The 20,558-nt window shown below is 34.0% G+C and overlaps 1 protein-coding gene across 11 annotated transcripts in view; it reads right to left on the reverse strand.

Annotated features, from left to right (window-relative positions):
• DMD (dystrophin) overlaps window positions 1-20,558 on the reverse strand; it is a 1,259,796-nt gene that overhangs the window by 655,922 nt on the left and 583,316 nt on the right. For 9 of the 11 annotated variants that reach the window (XM_082049442.1, XM_082049438.1, XM_082049441.1 and 6 more), the window contains 7 exons: window positions 13,548-13,727; window positions 11,392-11,520; window positions 9,653-9,823; window positions 6,029-6,151; window positions 4,370-4,507; window positions 2,253-2,405; window positions 1,147-1,329 (listed from right to left, as the gene is read on the reverse strand). In XM_082049442.1, the coding sequence (XP_081905568.1) occupies window positions 1,147-1,329; window positions 2,253-2,405; window positions 4,370-4,507; window positions 6,029-6,151; window positions 9,653-9,823; window positions 11,392-11,520; window positions 13,548-13,727 (1,077 nt within the window). Of the gene's footprint in view, window positions 1-1,146; window positions 1,330-2,252; window positions 2,406-4,369; window positions 4,508-6,028; window positions 6,152-9,652; window positions 9,850-11,391; window positions 11,521-13,547; window positions 13,728-20,558 lie in introns of those variants that run through there. The other 2 variants (XM_082049436.1, XM_082049444.1) reach the window with 2 other exon arrangements.

Consider the following 20,558-nt stretch of genomic DNA (forward strand, 5'->3'; position numbering starts at 1 on the left):
ATTAGTTTTATATATACATTTTGTAACTTAATAGTAGAAAAGTTAAAAATTCACAATACACAGTACATTTAAATAGAGGATTGTATTGATGGAAAGTTTATTCATCATTGCTCATTTTTGCAACGATTTGTTTTCTTTTTTAAAAACACATTTGACCTTATATCAATTAGAAGTAACACTTCATGTGTTTAAATTATCATTAGCCTATCAGTATGACCCCTCTGCAATCTAAATGCATTTAAAAATAATTTTTTTTAAATATACATTTTTTTAAACACCACTAGCACTTCAAAGATTACAGAAGAGTACATAATGCAACAACTTCCTTGAGATCAAATCTTATCTTTCTTCCCATAAAATCAAAAGCTTCAATGCCAATGAGCAGAGTTGTAGGAATGGCGAGGAAAAACTGCTATGTAAATGAAAAAGCAATCTCTGGTACCCTTCCAAAAGGGTAATACCCAGTACCTATTTTGGTCATAAACCTGGAATAGTGACATTTTATTTCTCTATTATTTATGCAGTTATTGCATCATGTATAAACAAGAGGAAAAAAAAAAAGTTATATTTTATATACAACTAAAGAACTCAAAATCAGAAGACACAAAGTTGGTTCATAAAATAATGTTTTCATCCTTTCTTGCAAAAACTCCTTTGAGATTCAACCACGTGAAGAAGAAGTCATGTGTGTATATATATAGTGTCATAAGATATTTTTTAATCTCTTCCTAAAGTGGGTATAACATGTTATGGAGAAATTAAAAAAAACAATTGAAATTGGCATGGGATGGGTAGTTTGAAAAAGACAGTTTTTCTGATTTACATGTTCACCGAACAAACTAGATGCATGGCAAACTGACATTTTTAATCTGGAAAATGTTATGGAAAAAAATATGAGGCAACAGAAATAAACATGAATTTTTCATTGCTGAGTTTTTCGTAATTAGCTGATTTATCTTAAGGGCAATTTTAAGACCAAAGCAGAGAGCTATTATATTAGAATATAAAGATTCTCCCACTTGCAGACAATAGGGTTTTCCTCAGTAATATCTGAAGAGTTGACACTGACCCTGAAGCTCTCATTATTAGTAGGATGCTGTTAGTAGTAGCAGTTGCAAACATAAGGGTTTGCCAGTAACAACTCACAATTTGTGCATAGTTGAGTCTTCGAAACTGAGCAAATTTGCTCTCAAAATCTTGCCAGCGCTTGCTGAGCTGTATCAGGGTTGGCTCCACTGCTTTTGCAGCCCCATCCTTAGACAAGCGTTCAGCCTGCCTGTGCACCGCATTCAGATCTTCCTTCTTCTTCTCCAATTCTCCATCAATCTCCTAGTGAGCAAAACCAATACAGGGCCCAGGACAGTTAGCTAACTAGATCAATCAACTTAAAATTAGCAAAATACTTCTGTCAGAAATTCCACTTCCATTTTATTGTTACAGTTCAAATTTACAGCTGTTTCAAGTAATATTTTACATTTAAACAAAACAAAATAACTGAAATTGAAAAACCTTCTTGAAGGTCAGCTGTAGAGATATTAACAGCTAGTATACACTGAAAATGAGTTGGCAAAGGCCAACAGTTTCCACTTCCAGATTCTTGCTAGTACAGTGTGATGGGTAATTGGAGAAATAATTTTTCAATAAGGGTCAGCATATTCAGGACAAATAGTGTTTGGACAGCTTACAAATATATTATTTGATGTATTACTTTGATATTTTACTTAACCCTTATTTTACTCTGTGGGAAACTCAACAGAGAATGAAGCAAAGAAAGACGATGCAAAATAAACTAGGAAAACCTTTGAAAGTATGTAAATATATTTATAGAGTTTGACAGTGACATATGAATATGTTCTGATGAAAATGAATGTGCTAACATGAGACAGAGGTCATCCATTTATCGGTAAGTCATTTGTTCATCTGGAACAAAGATACATAAAATCAATTAAAATTTTTACTAGAAAACATTTGATGTTTCTTAATACATTGCAAACTTTCAGTACTATCAACAAAAAATTTGTTTAGTGTGTTTCAAATTATTTATGTAACATTCTGTATAACAAACAAATACAAGATACAGCACAACAAACAAATGTCAGTTTGAACACAGAAAATTAGGGTTTATTTTACTCAAAATAAAGAACTGAAATGATAATTTTCTGTGTCTATTTGAAAATTTGTTGCATTTGCTGCCTGCTAAATTGATAAACTATCACTCAGAAAGATCCACCATTGCCACCCCAAAACATTACCTTTAGCTTCTGCTCATCTTTGTTGTCTGGTAGACTGGCTAACTTTTTCTCAATGTCATCCAGCCATGTCATTAGGTCATCAGCCTGCCTCTTGTACTGATACCATTGATGAGAAATCTCTAAAGCCTTTTTTCTTCTTTGACATCTCAAGTCCTGTTCACAGTGCAGACATTATTAGAATATGAATTAAAGGCTTATAAAATATGAACTGGCATGTGTGCACACTGAAGGGAAAAAAGGCACACAAGGCCACTATCAGTTTTAATTAAATCTTGATATTTAAATATAGTATAAATGCATCTGAATGCAGCATGTTTTCTTCAGTTTAACAGTCTAAAAGTAACTGAATACAGCATATTTTCATCAGTTTAACAGATTATTTTTTTTCTTTTAAAGGAGCTTACCTAGTTCAGGGTTGTTCACGTGTTGAAGAAATGACTGAGAAAGTCACCAATATTCAGAAAAGTTAAGACTCTTACATAAATGTCAATATTTTATATAAAACACTTCTGCTTAGAATACTCACTGGACAGATGGAAACACAACCCACTTAGTATGTAGCCATAAGTGGGCTTCCTGTGTTTTGTGGTCTCCTGTGAAATTTTAGCCTGCATGCAAATTCTGTAGCTATTCAAAAGAAAATCATTTCAATGCAGAAATGTATGCAAAGACAGATTTCCTTTTTCTAAATTAAATACCATTTACATAACAAATGCCTTGTGTTTGTGACTTAGCTTTATAAAAGTATTAAAGCCTCTCTTTAACAGGAAGTTAAAAAATGTTATTTTATTTCTTACAAACAGTATTAAATATACTACATTTGCATATGCTTTGCCTAAGTTCACTCATACAGAATCCAGAAAATCTTTTCACTACTATAATTTCTTATTAAGAAGTAAATTTTTAAAAATACTGGTACATTCTATATGAAAAGATGAATTTACTTCAATGATTCTGGGATTTTATCTGGCAAGGTTGAATGCCTTAACTGAGTCACCTGAAGGGAAATCAATCACTCTATTCCATAAAAACAGCCAGCAAGGATCTGATAACCGTGTAGTTCTAGAAACACTTTTGCTTCTTCTGTCCATAAAAAAATATTAATTACTTCCATTTCACTTGGAACAGTCAAAGACACACTGAATAGATGTCAAGGTTTTGGGGTTTTTTTGTGTTTTTTTTTTGTTTGTTTTTTTAAATGTGGACAAAGCAGTGGTATATTCCAGCTCTTCTTTTACTGAAGGCACACAGATCTGCAAAACTGTAAAAACGAGAATGGAGACCACAGGAAAGGAAAGATGCTGCTTAAAAATAAGCAATAATAAAACGTAATCATGGTATGTTCCCCAAGCCAAAAACAACTTTAAAAAAAACTTTCAAAAGAAAGAAAAATTCTGCTTGCCAAAAAGATGAAAAAATCTTCTACAGTAGCCAGAGCCTGCTGCTCCAGATAGGTGAACAAGGTGACTTTTCAACTCTAAGATTTTACTTTCCCTACTATTATCTTTTCCTGGAAAGACAACACTCCAAATAGGTCTCACTGTGGATGTTTCTACAAATAGTATCATACACTTATACCTCCAGGAGTGTGGTGTAACAGAATATTGATATCTGACTTTGGTTTTCAGCCTCTTAGATACCGGGTCTATTGGTACTACCACCTACCCTATTTTAAAGAGGCCAAAGCCACTTTTCCCACTGAAAGAGTATAGCTTGTAAATCTTTTACTAAAGCATAAAAGAACTTACTCATTGCCAGAAGTATGTTCTACAACTGAAAATGTAAGTTTGTGAAAACTGATTCTAACTAAGGTCTTGACTGTTGTTGCATTAAACGCGTGTAATGTGTTAAAAAATGAATTATTATTAAAGAAATCATTGTAGTCCCTGGGAGTCACATGGTTGTAACACTGAAGACAAAACAGTACTTGTTAAGATGGAGATTTAAAATGTCTTTTCCAAGGCATCAAGTCAAGTATATAAGAAAATATATGTTTATAGCCAAATAGTTTTAAATTTCTCTCCAAATAGTAATGAAGATTCATTTAACAGAACAATGTCCTAAAATGAAGAAAAAGTTGTTTTAATAGCATGTGCTTATAATTGTAGCTCCTATACCTTGAGAGCATTATGTTTACTCTGCAACAGCTGCTGTTTTATCTTTATCTCCTCCCGTTTTCTCTCATCTGTGACTCTCTTTTGAAGTGTCTCTCCCCTTTGCAGCAATTCTTTCACTGTGCTCTCATCATCTTCACTCTGATTAAAAAAAAATAACAGGTAATGGTCACTTTAATCTAATTATTACATAAGTACTAGGAGATACAGACATATAAAAACTACACTTCCTCTGCTAAGATAATCATCTCGCAACGACTTTCTGTTCTACACTGAAGACAAAATAGCTTTTACTTGCTTTCTACAACACATGTGGACACTTGGGGGGAACAAGTAGAACAGTACATGAAAACCAACAGATGACTGATATTAGATTTTACATAGCATCCAGGATAGTAGGATGAAAACTTTGAAGGCAAAAGTGTAAAATACATTTTACTATAAAACAAAAATAATAAAAATATCTAAAATAATCTAAAGCACTGTCAGTAGTCAACTGAAATTGCCAGTATGCTAGGAGACCATGTAGTTCCTGACCATTTTGTGTATCATCACAATGCAATACAGCAATTCTGGACAGGAAAATGATACCACTATACTTTTTACATAGAAGTTGAACCTATGCCACAGCTTCTGGGAGTGTATCTCTTGAACCACGCTAAATATTTTTTGCAAAGAAAGGGAACAAAGTATGCTAAAGCAGTGGAAACTGTGCTGTCAAACCTGATTCACTTAGAATTTACGACTGCAGTACATACTGCCTTAAATTTTAATATTCCTGCATTATAAAAAGAGAAAAAAATAAGGTCCTGTAAAGATTCCTTTCAGCATTGATATAAAAAAGCTATCTTTGAACTCCTTAAAGAAGAAAAAATAAAGAATATTGCTTATAAAGAAATGTATATTTGATCTTGATAAGGATTCGCAAAGAGAAGGTCCTAAAGATGAATCGCTGTTATTTGCCAGCCAAGAAATGTCATCCCTCTGAAAATCACTCTGGAGAAAACACAGCACAGTGCCAATAGTAAAGTACACCTGTATTTCACTCCTCTCCTTTTTTTTTCTTTTTTTTTTTTTTTTTTTTATTATTATTTTTTCTTTTTTTTTCCCCTAATATGCATAAATGGTTTTACTGCTTGCAAAGAGCAAACACAAGTAATAAAGCTTATCATAGTCACAGAAACTATTTACAATAAATAGTCAAATCAAATCTGTTACGAACTGATCGACAAGTGGCATTTCTTTCAATTGTCATTGCCTAGTATTTGTTTTTAGCCAATGTCAACTTCTACTATATTCCCATTTAGATACATCATTCTGAGCTTTCTGGGTCTTTATATTGCTGCAGAGATTTTAATATTCATTCCCTACTCTGTAATATTGCTGGGTACTAGTATAGGACCTGTAAATAACATTCCTGTTTTCTTTGTATTTTCTCAACAGTCAAAAAATGTTTTTCTGGTAAACTAGCAATTAACTTATCACTAAATCTTTTAGTTAATGCTAACTTGGGAGTTTTGACTTTATAATATATTAGCACAGTAAAATTCTGTCCAAGACATATCTAAAGAGCCTAACACAAATATAGAAGTTTCTAATTTTCACTCAGTTTTTTTCATCTCCCTGCCTACTTCACTCAGACTTCCATTTCAACCAAATTACCATATCGTTATTGAAGTCTTCCTCTTTCAGATTCACCCCCTGCTGAATTTCAACCTCCAGTGGTTCAAGCAATTTTTGTATATCGAAGTCAAATTGCTCCAATTCCTTTGAAGGAATGAAGGGCTAAAATTGGGAGAAATACAAAGAATATTTATTTAAATCACATACTTATTAGCAACATAAGTGAAAAGAGACATCTGTTCTGCCTCCCATTGTTAAAACAGTGGTAGACTTTCCATCATGTGGAAAAATATCTACACTATACAACTCCAAGTACCCAAAGAGGCAAGTAAAGATAAGTACTTAACAATAGCAGATTTTCCACATAAGAAAACACAAGAATTCTATAGTTAGTTAAAACAAACAAAGCCAAACAATCAGAAATCTCATGTTTCTGTATGAGAACAGGTTCAGATAAACAGTATAACATTAAAAAAAAATTGTCTAAAAAATTAAATGTTGACACTACTTTTCTACATCTGGTTTGTCAGAAGTTACACAGCAACAAGCAATCCATTCAGATGAAAAACTACCTACGACTACCAATTGAGAAAAATTTCATTATAATTTATTTCAGTGCTTTGAAATAATTTCTTTCTCACAAAAAACAGCAAAAATGCCAGGTGAATTATACAAACCAAAAGACAGATAATCTTTGTATAAGATATTCCCCAAAAATGTTTTGTAACATATTAAAAAAAAAAAAAAAATCAACAACAAAACTAAAAGAGTTGTGTTTCCAAAAAGCCTTAGCAAAAATTCAGGACCAAAAACCCTCAAACGAATCTGACAGAATTCCTCCAAAATGAATCACACTATAATTACAGTGTTTTAGTTCAGCTTTCAGTTTTAAATCTAAACCAAGCAGCATTTATTAACAATAATACAGCTCCCTTTATCTACCTGATGCCTGTGGATAGTTTAATGTGCAATACGCAATGCATTATTAAGTGCATTGCAAAGGATCAACAGAAAAAGCTTTAAATGCAAGAACAACCAACAAATTCTAGATGCATAAAATTAAGATTTAAAGGTAATTAATGCTTTATGATGTTCTAATAACTTCTGGACATATAACAGCCTTCTTGCTAAAGACATAAGCACATTACATTCTTATCAGTTGTCTTTAATCTTCCCTCTAGTACAATGGGTATTTCTTTTAAAACAAAGGTTTGTAATGATGATGATAACAATCAGACTTAATCAGCTAAAACAAGAGAGACTAGACATCATATATTCTCATCTGTTCCACAGATGACCTGGGAGAATAAGGTCAAAATGCCTTCATTGTATCTGGTTGATTATTTTAATGACAAAGATTTTGTGCACTTATGAACACTTATGGAAATACAATAATGTATTATATTTGTAGAGAATAATACTATATTCACAAATTTTCTTTAAGCTCAGAATTACAGTCAGCAAGCACTTCAGCTGAGGTAGAGATAATAGCAAACTACACAGTAAGTTAAATGCTCTGAAGGATGTGTTCAAAAGTACTTAAATCTCAATAAAAGACAAATCAACTAATAAAATTGAAATATAAAATTACTAATCACTGAAAAGTGCCAAAAACAATAACAAAAATAAAAAATTGAGGAAAAATACTAAATGAAATTTCAATAATTGAATGATGTTCAAAGACCACTTGAAAATGTTAAATCTCATTTTAGGACACGATGAATATTTTGGTAATTAAGGACACAACAATTACGTACTAACATTTACTGAATTCACAGGTTACTTCTTACGTACTTCACTGTTGTATTGATAACTGTTAGTGTGTGAAAAAATATAGCTGCCTTGAAAACAGATGAGAATTGATTGAAAATAGATTATGAGAGCTCACTGTCCTCTTGAATTGATATTTTCATGTTATTCTCAAAGTGTATGAAAAAAACACAGACATTTAGGAAGCATAATATCACCCCATAATAATAATAATTTTTCAGCCCATAAAACAGAAATCATGACTAAGGGAAGGGCAGTTACCTACATTACACCAGTGAACAGAACGTGGCACCCAGCAATTCAGTCCTTTACCCAAATGCATAACAGCAAGTCAGTAGTACCACCAAGAATTCAGACAAGCCTTTTCCTCTCTATCTCATATAATACCTGTAAGTATAGATATCCTTTGTAAATCATACCCTGGCTGTCCATTCCTCAAGGTCCTGGAAAAGGTCCTCTAAATTCTAATATACTGTTAAAATTATGTGCTGTACATATTTCTCTCATCTTGCCAGGTACATAATGTATAAAGCTTAGTGAGGTGCTTCCATTCCAGTTCATCTTGCCTGTACAATCATGAATGGGAGAACACTCATGAGAGAAGTTTGCCAGGTGGAAAATGTTTGCAGGCTGTATTCTGAAGATACTTCATCTTGATAAGCATCTTTTTCCTCTTCTTTGAGTGAGCCCACAACATGCAATGCGAACAGTTAATCCATGATAAATCACCTACAGGCAGTCTCATCGCTCCCTAAGACAAGTGATAAATTCACACAACCCTATCAAAGGCTGCACCAGCCCTGTATGCTTACAGTGCTGTGCAAGTGCAAGGTAAAAATGAGAAGGAAATCCAGACTGCAGAGAGCAGAGGTTCAGAACAAAAACATCACACAACACAGTTGTTTGAGCTTTGTGCCAAGATGTTCTCTGTCTACAGTTTGTACTTCTGTAAGAAGTAAGTGAGAAACACACTGGAATGGCTTAAGTACTAATGTGACCAATAGAAAAAGAAAAAAAAAAAATATGGTCTTTATTCATAGGACATACTTTTTTTCTGTTCAGAAATGAAACTTAAATAAACTCAAATATCCACAAAGAATGTGGTGGTTACACATGGTATTGAGCCCTGCGTAAGCCCTGGACAGCTAATGAAAACCATGTATCTTTGCTTATGTTTTTTGCAAAGATTATTTCCTGCTCTGCCACTGATCCTCTTGTGCATTCACTTCCAGTACTGTTAGACTAGCCAGAAAAAAGAGTTAAGATCAGGGTTCATGCATTCCCATTATCCTATACACCAACCTGTATGGCTGTCTGCTCTAATCTGCCAAATAGCTCTCTGCAATAAAGGCAGCAAATACAATTCAGAAGCCATAAGTAAAAATTACCTAATTCATACTGAATTCAGATTCAGTTGTCAAACTAGTTGTACAGATGAGCAGATGAAGTATAATTGATACAATCTGTGTATATCTGTCTGTCTATCTGTGTATCTCCAACCCTTTTGATTCACAGCCTCATAAGAAAAGACTGGGTGTATTTAATGAAAAATTAGCCCCCACAAGCCAATCTATATTAAAAAGAAAGGCTACTCTCCTACTTTGAGAAGACTGAGAATCTTACTGATTCTCAGATGTTGGTGAATCTTTATAAGTTAATGAAGTAAGTAATCATTGTTACGTTCATAGGAAGTCAGAGAATACTTCTAATTGTGAAACAGCAAAAAAAGACCTCAATGCCAAAAAACCCCAAACCTTCACACTTAAAAAACATTATTGCTATTTTTTTTCCTTTAAAAGTTTATTTTTTGAGAAACTGCAGCCTGCTATGCAGTTAGAACTGTGCACCTTATATAAATACCATTTTGTATGCATCTCCATATGGTGCTCCTACCTTTCCACTCTTAATTCTTTGTGATAAAGTTGCAAATCGCTGGTTGAGCTCTGACAGTTTAGGCTCTATTATTTTCTTGCAGTGATCTCCATGGTTTGTCATCAAGTCTACTGCCTGGGCACGCACAGAGTCCACCTTTGGATGCATGTCATTCAGCTCAGCCTTTAAGCGCTACAGTCCGTGAGCAAGAGACAGGGCTTGAAGTTAGTAATAAATGCAAAGAGAGAGAGAGAGAGAGAGAGAGAGTGTGCAAAGGAATAGGGAGCAAAACCACAAAGCAAATTCAGAGAACTATGCATGAGTGTGTAAGTCCAGTTGAAATACATTAGATAACATTCCCATTCATATTCCTCAGTTTTATAGCAGGAATGTATCTACATGTCTGTTTTAATATCTCCTAGAATAAATTAATGGGGAACGTTATTTCTAGGCAGGTTCTCATCTGCAATAATACAACCCTCAGCATATTTCAAGATGTTATTTTATTTTATTTTATGCTAAATTATTTTATTTTTAGAAGAGCTGCTAACTCATGTATTATAGAACTGGAGGTCTAGTTATTGCTTTCATTACTGTTCATGCCCATAGTCAAAGCAGGGAATTAAGATCTATAAATCTATCACAAATTACAAAAAACTGAGGGCAAATAACTTTTTTCTCTGCAATAGTGATCTTAACAGTAGATCTCAGTACAGGCAGAGGCCAAAAAAGATAGCCTGACATTCAGAAATCATAAACAAGAGTTGGGCATTAAGAATTACATTTCACTGTCTGTATGAAATGCCTTTGTGAAACGCAAATATATATACCTGTATTGATGGCAATCGTACTTTGTACCTGATGGTGGCAAAATTGTTCATTCAACTATAAAAGTCTGTCCTGTAATCCTGCTGAGATCAATGAGGCATTGATTTATGCTCTGCATTGGAATTTGTAAAGTTTTGCTTTAGTAAATTGTATCATTATGCTAGTGCCAGCAACATAATTCTGATTTTGATTTGCAGACTGTTCCTCAGAGAGTACATACTGACCATGGAGTTCAATATAAAGTAAAAGTTCACACTGATTTCAGAAAAAAAAAATCCAAACAGATAATAATTCTAAATTGTTTAATCTTAACAAAGAAGATATTTTAAATGAGATACTTTAAAATTCACATCTGTCTTGCAAATTAGTTTTTCATCAGTTGGTCAAATGATACAATGAGCCATTAGCCATTATAAAATCTTCTGACCAATACACTAACCCATTATTATACAGCTAGTTCACCACACAATATTCTTGTCTGTAGTGGTCTGGCATCAACATAAACAATGTTTATAGAACCAAAACAATCATAAGACAGAGATATCAAACACAGATACCATAGATATCAGAAAAGTATCACAGAAAAACAGAAAAAGAATTAGAAATTAAGGACATGGAAAAAAAGGATTTTGTTCAATCAGATGTGTTTAAGGACAATTTTCCAGCAAATACAGGTTTAGTAAATTGCTATTCTACTCACCAGGAAGTCCCCAAGACTTACAATAACATACCTGGTTTTATTTCTGCAGGGATTTAACTTTCGCAGTGCAGTGCAAATTTAATAAGTAATCTACAAGCTGCCAGAGGGTAGCTTTATCACAGAAAAAAACAGTGTTAATAAATTTGTGATACCTTTCGAAATATGCTGGTTTTGACACATTCCTTTTTAGAATAAAATTAATGCTTTCCAAAAAATCACATTTTTTTTTTACCTTAAGACTTTCCTCTTTTTGCTGGGGCTTTTGTTTATCAGATTCATCCAACAGTATTTCAGCACGATATATCCAAGTTGTGACATTAGCTACATTCTGATCAAAAGCCTCCATGTGCTTTTGATATTCCTGTATGTGGAAAAGGTAAATACTGCATACAAAGAAAGTAATCAGAACGGAAATAATAGCTGTAATTATGCCAACTTTGGCAAGCATGCTTATATTATGAAATTAAACATCTTCTACAGTAACTGCTTGTTTTGTGAAGCATGTAATCTGTTGTTTGTTTGCTCTCACTTTATAGATTACATTTCTTTAAAAAGACATTTTAGTAGTAAGGAAAGCTTCCAAAGTGACAGGCAGGAGGGTGAGGGAGTCACAGTGAAACATAGGTGTCTGCAGCTCAGCCAGGATGCTAAGAGGTACAGGAAGCTGACAGCCAGGTCTACTGGAGGTGGAAGGAAAAGTTTCCCAAGAACCAGGTGCAGAACTCATTTCAGAAAGCCACTGCACTGATTGAAACTAAGGTGGAACAAGGATGTACTTGCAAAATCACAATCAAAAATGAGAGATTTGTATATAAAACCCTTATTTGCATTTCACCTAACTTCTCAGCTTTGAGACTCTGCGTTTTAAAAATATATTCTAGTGGATATTCTGATAAATATTTCTTTTTTTGTCCGTAATTTAAAAACCTTTGTTCTGTTTCATGAGCTTACTAGAATGAGGTCTACGTGTACCCACCTCAGAACTCCAAGTGAACTATGTGTTGTTTGGCATAATATTAAGTAATACTTTTTAATGGCCAAAAGGAATTGCTCAATGCAGTTGTTACTACTCGCACACTACTAAAATATCCATATTCAGTCTGTGTTTACAAGTTTGCCAACTGTGGCAAACAGGCCTACATTATGAAAATAAACTTATTCATTTTATAAAGTAACTGTAGAATATAAAGCAGAGAGAAAGTAGAGGAATATATAACTATACTAGTATATAAGTTCCATTATATGTTTCTTATAATCAATTCCCCATTGAAGCTGAGCACCTATAACATCATATTGAACGAAATGCTTAGGTTTTCCAAATAAAACAGGCACAATCAGGTGTTTGCACTTGTATCCTACATACAGCCAACGAAGTCCTGTAGTGATGCTGTACATCCATCATAGAAACATTTGTAAAGTAGCCACTCTAGCTGCCCTCTAACACATCAAGCTCTGAAAAGTCACGATAAAGGTGAACACACCCCCAAAAACCACTTCAGCTTCTCTGGGTTGAAATTTCATTCCCATTCTCTCAGCACTTGACACAGCATACAAAATCTCCCAAAACATTCTGTCAGTCAAATAGTTAAGACTCTTCCGTGTTTAAGGGTTCAAGCTGTCATCTCTTCATAGCAGAAAAAAGTTTAGGGGAGAATGTAGTTAGGTGATTATCAGCAGTTCAAAGTAGCTGGGGCTCCTGAATCTGAATTAAATGTGGTTTAGGGATTTTTACTTTGGATTAAGTTTAATTTGGTGCCCTTAATTAAGTATCCCAGACAAAACAGGCACCACGAAACATGCAAATCATGCAGTTCTGAAAGACCAAATCATAGTCCTTAAGCACATTAGCTGTGCACCCTGAGCTTCTGATTTAGTTGCCTCTGAAATGAATCTAGTTCACACACACTAAAGCTATCCTATGGACCAAACCAATATGCAAGTGGGGACTTAGTTCCAAATGGACTATTGCAAACAGAAATGGCAATGTAGCCAAAAGCAGTTGAGGTTGTTGGTATCAACATCAAGACTTACTCAAGTCATTTGACTGTTTCTTTCACTTGATCTGTATTCACGCATTTTAGGTCCTTAGGGAGAAATTGCATTTCATTCATTAGGAAAAAGAAACCAAAACAACACCAGTCCAGGAACTACTGAGGCAGACAGGAATGGGAAGCACTGACAAGCAAGACCCCACAGAGCCATCACTCTGTAAGGTGTCAGATTGTTAAAGTATACACAGCATACTAAATGACAATCAATATGATTGTCTGTGTACCTACGAATTCAATAAGTTTAGTCCGAGGCACCAGAAAAAACATTCCTATAAGGCCAAGCACCCGCCACTGGGCATCAGCATTTCCGCTGGGTGAACAAATGTATTTTCCTTACCAGTAACAGATTGAACCATTCCTCAGCACGTGAAGTTACAGCTATCCAATTACTGTTCAGGAGGCTGAGTTTATCCTCCACCAGCCTTTCGTCTCCTTTCAGTACTGTCTTCAAATTCTCTCCTAAATCACTGATGCTTTTAAGATGTACCTGGCGCTTCTCAATCTCCTTCCGTGTTGCCTAAATGAGCAGAATAAAAAATAAAAGTTCAGGAAATTAAAAAGAACCAGAACTAAGAACAAAGAAATATTAAAACAACCAGCAAGCTCATACTAGAACACACAGTCTTGCTTCCTATAGGAAGGGAAAGCATTCTGTGAAGCACAGTAAATAAAAAGCAAATTATATCTCTTTAGCTCTGATAAGAATTGTAAACGTTCTTCACATTTTCACAATCTTTTTGGTAATAGTTTCATTTTTTTAAGTATGAACTATTTATCATTCCAGTGTTCAAAATATAGTTTTAATATTTCATTATTAAACAACAATCCACACTTTACAATATTTATATTGAGATGTTTAAAGTTACTTTGCATATAATAAAATGGCATACTTATCAAATAGCATATAAAGCTTACGTAATAAATGGGACAGAAATAAAGCATCATGACATCTTTAAACTTGGAGAACTCAGTTGAAAATACTCTAGTAAAATATTTTAATATTCCGTTAATATTTTTCAGTGCAATCTTTTTCATCAGATAACATGTTCTCTCCTGTTAGATTTCTTGTTTTCTAACTGTAGAAATGCATCTTTGTGTTGCACTCACTTGGGATTTCACTCTGTGAACTAAAATACTAAAATACTAAAATAAGCTATCATCCATAGCACCTCTAAGCTTGAATGACTAAAATACATATGCAGTGCTACAAGATCAGATTTCCATCATCTCCTCCCACCATTATCTTAGCTTGTATAAAGAGATTTAGATGATATGTAAGGTCACATAATTTACTCATTACTCATGTCTTAATATTCGTTGCAACATGTGGGAAATCTAACAACAGGAACAAATCTCAACATATTTAGACAACATGTAAAGAAGCAGGAACACTAAATACTGAGATGACACAATGAGGATAGCAATCTTCCTGAATACTCAAGGAGAGGTGCACATTCCTTCTACCTAATATCACATGTAACTAGTTTTATGAGATAAATTTATCTGAGCTGCTTGGCACCTGGTAGCAATGATGCAGTCATATATGATCTCTGCTTGTCAAACAAAGCTCCAACTAGAAATGAAGTGGTCCAAGCTGAACATAAACAGAAGTTATGAGAAAAATAAGAATCACCGGTCTCCAGAGACATTGATTTCTCACAAATAACTTGGATACACTAAAAAAAGAACCACTTCTAATCAAACCACAATAACAATTCTTCATCTCAGGATCAAAACTGTTACTGCAGTAGAAATACACCTTTACCACCTCCACACTATCTCACCACATCTGTCACAGGCACACATCAGTATGATTTTGTTGACAGAATGTTGAAAGAGAAAGTAGAATTTTCAGTTTGCAATAAAGACAGTATAGAAATCACTCTTTTTGGTACAATACAACCTTAATAGTACCTCAAAAGTACGTGGTTTATGTTCTACTTAAAGCAAAAGATCATTTCCTACACCTAATAGAATTAATGATCTATTTTTTTTAATGTTATTTCACAGAAAATGTTTTATACTTGCACTTCATGTATGAGTAATTTTTCACATTCTACCAATTTTCTTGAATACAGAGGATTTGTAACAGAACCAAGACAAAAATAATGCAAATTATTAACTATAACCTACAGAATTATAGAATTTGAAATTGAGAGTTTCAAATTTCAACAAGTTCTTGTCAGACTAAAGGAAAACTTGCCCTCTTCTCATACAATTTTCTCTGTTTCACAGCAGGTACAAAATGTCATTTAAAAAAAAGAATAAGACAATATAATTTGCCTCTCACTCAGGATGGAAAATTTGATCAGCTTTATTACCTTTTCTGAACAATTTACCTCCATTTGGAAAAGAATCTCTGAAGCATATTTATGATGGGTTGTGGTTTCCTTTGTATTTTACAGGTATGAAAACTCAGAACAATTTTGGTCTACATATAAAAATATTAATCCCAACTGAAAATATAAACAGACCAATCAGATAATTAAGTGTCTATTAAATAAAATTTCCCAAAGCTGGATGTATAATACCTGGTGTGTAAGAAAAAGTGTAATAGCACTTTGCCTGATCCTTTGAGTTGATCCTTTCAAAGTAAGGAAATAATGTAAAACAATGACTAGGTGCACCTCTGGGCAATATGAAAATTAACATTCCTGTGTATTAGAAATTAAGGGACATAAATAACCCATGAGATAACTAAACAATCACACATCCCTCCACCTTCTAAAAAAACCCAAACATCGAGACCTTCAACGCAGCATCACAATGAAAAAGCCATCTTCTGCAATACTTCAAATCTCAATTATTCAAAGTTCTTATGTATAAAATCCTGGATCTACTGAATACAGCTGAAAACCTAGTAGGGTCTGTAAAGATCGGGATTCCACGCTGCATTATCAAGTAAGACCTCCTTTGTATGATACAATGGGTACTATTATAGGCAAACTAACAACCTTTTTTTCAGTTCTTTCACAACTTTGATAACACTTTATTTTTCCTAATGTGACATTTCATCATTATATTCTTCAGAATTCTCTTTCTCTTTTCAGTATTACTAGACAGTGACAGTCTACATATACTTTATCCATTGCAATACGACATAGCATTGATACATTTTCTGCAATAAAAAGACAAAAGGATTGCTATCAATTTAACACCCCTATATAGAACAGATAAAAAAAAAAAAGTGTCATGATCCCAACATATAACTAGGATTATTTCATTAAAACTCAGGCAGTGGCTTTCAAAATTTGTTAATTTTTTAAGAGCAAGTTCCAACATTGAATGAATTGGTCTCCACTCATCTCCTTACCCTGTGTGTTCTTGGGATATAGAAGCACATTTTTCAAGCTTAAGGGAAAAAAACTCAGCTTTCTGGATCTAAACTCCCTTTTGGTTGCCCTAATATCAGATTGCATTTCAGCTGTGAATTTATTTGAAAGTATGTAAGAAAGACATAGAATTTCAATTTTAGCTACAGAATCAAAAGTAGCTTTGTAGTAGAGCTACAAGTAGTAGTAGAAAGAGCTACAAAAGTAGTAGAGAGAGCTATGACCAGCTGAGCTTGCCCTACAGCAGTCCCTACTACCAAAATCTCAGAAAAGACGTTGAAGTGTAAAAGAAAATTTTTCTTTAAGAAAAAACAACTTGGGATGGCTTGAAACCTGGGTGGAAGCCAGACGGCTCTGCAGTGTTGAAAGCCATAGGGACGAGCTTTACTGAGAATTCGTAAGAGGTCTGTAGTTGCATACAATAGTATTTAACACATGGATTCATAGGATGCCAGGATCAATCATGTTAGTGTAAATAAAAGCAGTTCCCAGTGCAGCCATGCACACTTTGAGCAGGGTTCACAGCCCTCCCTCTCAGCCCACTGTACTGCAGCACGCTCTTTGCCTTTTAGTTGACTAACAAATACTACTGGTTTGTTTGTTTTACTTGATGTTTCACAACAGAGTGAAAATCATAACCTCCTTCACATTAGCAAATATTAACAAGGAACGATCTATGTTTGAAAACAGAAGCTCCACAGGAATGGCTTTTTCTGAGGATATGGTACAGAGAGTTTCTGTGCTAGACTCTACTGACAAAACTACTGTGCCTCATCATTGAACTGCTGGTGTTTTTTCTAACAAACAAGAATTGAGACTAAATGCACAGGATAATATTTTAGTTGTGTTGGTCATTAAGTTACGTAGATTAATATAACCAGTGAATGACTGAAGAGAAGTTCTGTGTGCCTTCATGTTGCCTGTATGCTGTGGTTTATTCAGAAGTAATCTTTGCAATTTGACCCTCTCTAAAAGAAATTAGTTAGGTGGCTCAGCTCTCATGGGTGGGATTACAGAATTAATCAGAAGCTCGCATTGTGGCCCTCTTAGTGGTTGATTATACAAATTTATTTACTTATTCACAACACATCTGTTATTTTTATTGCATTCTGGCCACGGACTATGAATCAGTTGACAGGATTTTCAGATAATTTTCTTTTAATGATTTTACTGACAGGAAATATGTTGCTAAATGTCTTAGCTAATATAAAGTCAACTTTATACTCACTGGTTTCATACATTGTGCTAAAATGCACTGTCAGACTCATACTGCTGATAGTAAGGAGTGATACAGAACTTCTCCTAGTAATATCATCTGCCATTTCCTTTTTGAGAACATGTTTTTCCTGACAATTTAATTCTTATCAGGTCAGTTCCTGATTAAAAGATCAATAAACCCCACAACGGTTAATGTCTTCAGTGATAAATACATTCACTAAATCAGACTTCTAATTATAAACGGATTTCTAATATACAATATTTAATGACTATCTTTCCACCCGCATGCCATTTTTGTTATCTATTATAACAGAACTGAATTCAAATGGAAAGATTTAGCTTGTCTCTGCTGAGTAAAGAGGCAGGATTTACAGTCTTCAGTATGTTGCCCATCTCATTTCACATAACTCAGCCAAGTTTTTGTTCCATTATTAGAAAAATTCCAGACATGAACAAATAAATAACTGATTTATCTCTATGTCCAGGTTAATGCTATATTCCATTAATGTCATTTTCTACTCAAGATGGACATTCTTTCTTATTTCTAGGTGTTTATACCTTGAAGATAAAGTTCGCACGTATGACTTTTTTATTCTAACCTCTGTAATTATCTTTGAAAGCCTCTGAGTTCTTTTCACTTTCAAGAAGTCTTGGGTACTGAAAATGAATTAGAAATAAGTGCAGTAATAAATATAAGTACTTCCATGTGCTGTAAAGAAAAAAGATTATGAGCTCTCTGCTTAGTTATATTGATGGCGGCACACATCCAATTTTCAGTTCATTCACAGTATTGAGTTCTCTCCCCTCCTCATTTTCCATCTCAGTTTTTCTGCAGACTTTCCTCACAATGGGAAGCTGCTGGGCTTATTTCATCTCCCAGTGCACTTCATTAGATCAGCTATTGTCTTCGGCAGCCTACTTACCTGGAAAGTCTGAAGCCCAAGGCTATGACATTAATCAGATACTGTGAGTCCCTAGTTCTGGGGGCTCAGTTATTGAGGCTTGATTTTGTATGATGTCTCATGGAAATCCACAAGGGAGTATCAGTATCATACTTATTTATGATGTCCTCAGCAGTATTTTAAAGTGTCCATTCAGCAATTCCTGCCTCTTAGTGGGAACAGATTCTTTAGGAAAAAAAGTATACTCACTTCACATAATCTCTGCATTTGGAAGGCTACAATCTGCCATCTATACCATCTGTTGGATTGTTCAATATTACAAGCCTACTTACGTTTATGTGAATATTGGATTAAATTTCCTAAATAGACTCTTAATAAAGGAATTCTGAAAGCCACTCACACAGTACATACATGAACAAGAAGCACTTTGTTTTATTCTTATTTTAGTGGTGACCTGACTGAAGGAAGAGAACGGAAGTACTATATGAGGTTAGACTACAGTGAGGGCTTTGAGTAGGATTAGAAGCTAAAATACACTTTTTGCCAGTTTTTCCTGCAACCCCTTATGTAACAATTCCTTGTGAGAATTCACAACACTCAGTGTCATTCTTTATAGATTAGTAGGTGGAATGGCTCCCATTTTATATATTTTTCATGCTAATATTTCTTACTTCAATTAGTTCTTGTTACCTTTTTGATTATCATAAGATAAAAATATGTTGTACTTTTTGTAGCGGGTGTAAGACATAACGAAGACTTCCTACTGTGTAACTGCACTGATTTTCAGGCTTTAGGTTCTAATTATGCAACTTCTGAAGAATTAAGGTTCATATCTAACAACTAAATAACATTAAGGATAATTTTTTCTATTTAAACTGCTGTGAAGCTATAGACATCTAGGTTAACTTTCCTGTACACGCATGCAGGAAGATACAGTGTATATTTATTTCTGTTTCAGTGGAACAGTACTGTGTAGTTGAACACCACCAAAGGTGATTCTTACTTTCAATACTGGATAAACAGACTGAGTAAATGACAGATTAATTTGAGGGCATTAAAGCCATATGATTGCTAACCCATCTCTTAGAGATCTGGCACTTGTCCTTTGTTATGGGTGTTAAGATCACAATATCAATCAAAAATAATGGGAGGAACTGTACAGATTTTACTGTGGAAAAAGCAGATGAGAGAACTTTAAGCGGCAATGGGTTTTTTAGGAATTGAGGTTTTGATTTGAAAGTCAAAGCAGCAATAATCAAAGCAGCAATTGTAAGATAATAATAAGACAACAATAGCAAAAGTTGATCTTTAAATGTTTTTGGGCATTACTTTTAAACTATGATCATTCTTAGAGACTGGTGACCAAAAAACACCCAATTCCAAACCTCACAAAGGACTTGTAGACTTTATTGTTATTAGTTTGTAAATCGTCAGTGCATTTTAAGGCCAAAAACATTTTATCAAGCCCTAAATCTTTAAGGGGGCAGTGAAAGACACACAGACACAAAAACAAGACAAAACAAACAAACAAAAAAACCCTACACAAACAAACCCACAACCAACCAAAAAAACCCCCACAAAACTCAACTGACTAAACAAAAAACCAACAAAGTAAATTTTACTCCAGTGCCTTTAATCTGCACAACCATTTAAAAAATTAGAAAGATTACCTGTGTCTTATTCATCACTATTTCTATAATGCATGGTGAAACTGGTAAAACTTTTTAAGGATTCTTCCTATTAAAGTAGAAGTGGTAAATTTTTGCACAAAACCCCAATACTGTTATAAGGGTTTTCTTTGTTGTATTTTGAAATTATATAGCAACACTTATCCAAAATACTGCCTGTTACACATAATTATACGAAATTTAGAAGCTTTGGATAATGTTGAGCACA

The sequence above is a fragment of the Streptopelia decaocto genome (assembly GCF_964273445.1).
Source record: "Streptopelia decaocto genome assembly, chromosome: 1".
NCBI lineage: Eukaryota > Metazoa > Chordata > Aves > Columbiformes > Columbidae > Streptopelia > Streptopelia decaocto.